The sequence below is a fragment of the Solanum tuberosum genome, unplaced genomic scaffold, assembly GCF_000226075.1.
Source record: "Solanum tuberosum cultivar DM 1-3 516 R44 unplaced genomic scaffold, SolTub_3.0 scf00512, whole genome shotgun sequence".
NCBI lineage: Eukaryota > Viridiplantae > Streptophyta > Magnoliopsida > Solanales > Solanaceae > Solanum > Solanum tuberosum.
In genome coordinates, this window is record NW_006239475.1 from 288,546 (window position 1) to 289,227 (window position 682).

At 43.4% G+C, this 682-nt stretch overlaps 1 protein-coding gene across 1 annotated transcript in view; it reads right to left on the reverse strand.

The window, feature by feature from the left end:
- Nucleotides 1–682, reverse strand: part of LOC102587474 (probable metal-nicotianamine transporter YSL7) — a 5,957-nt gene that overhangs the window by 4,418 nt on the left and 857 nt on the right. Inside the window, exon 2 of the mRNA XM_015304462.1 lies at nucleotides 41–670. Within this exon, the coding sequence (XP_015159948.1) occupies nucleotides 41–670 (630 nt within the window). The remainder of the gene's footprint in view (nucleotides 1–40; nucleotides 671–682) is intronic.

A 682-nucleotide genomic window follows, 5' to 3' on the forward strand; every position in this document is an offset into this window, starting at 1 on the left:
ATTCCACGATACATGAGAGCATATGGTGCAGGGTATGAACCTTCTGGATCACCTAATCGATAGGCACTGTTGAAAATCCAGAAGACTAGAGGGGTTATGACACATCCCATGGCAGTACCAATGAGTTGGCTAAAGAACATGGAACGCGGGGATGTAAGGGTTAAGTAACCAGTCTTGAAATCTCCCATCAAGCCAGAAGCTGTGTCTAGTATGCTCATCATCAAACCACATGAGGCAAGTCCAGCAATCACTCCACCATTCTCCAAACCAACCCAATAACTAAATGTAAGAATTGCAATTTTTCCGTAATTTGAGGCAAGGGACCAATCAGTGAGGCCGGCTCCATAAGAATTGCAGAAGGCCAAGATAGGTGCAATTAAATAGGCAACAAAAACGTGATACCATTTGAGCGAGTGGAAAATCATGGGTACCACAATGATAGATACGACTGCAATTCCAGCGTATCCCCCAGCAGCTGCCCAGTTGGGAATCTGGTCCTTCAAGAAGTAATCATTTCGTATCTTTTCATCTTCATCATCTTCTTCTGAACAATCTTGCTGAGTACTACTCTTCCTCTTTGTGAAACTAGAGATTGTGACCACCAACATGTAGGCAAAATGGAAAAGACCATCACCAAGCATCATGGCAATTGCGATAAATACCCTGTATCCTTGGATACCAT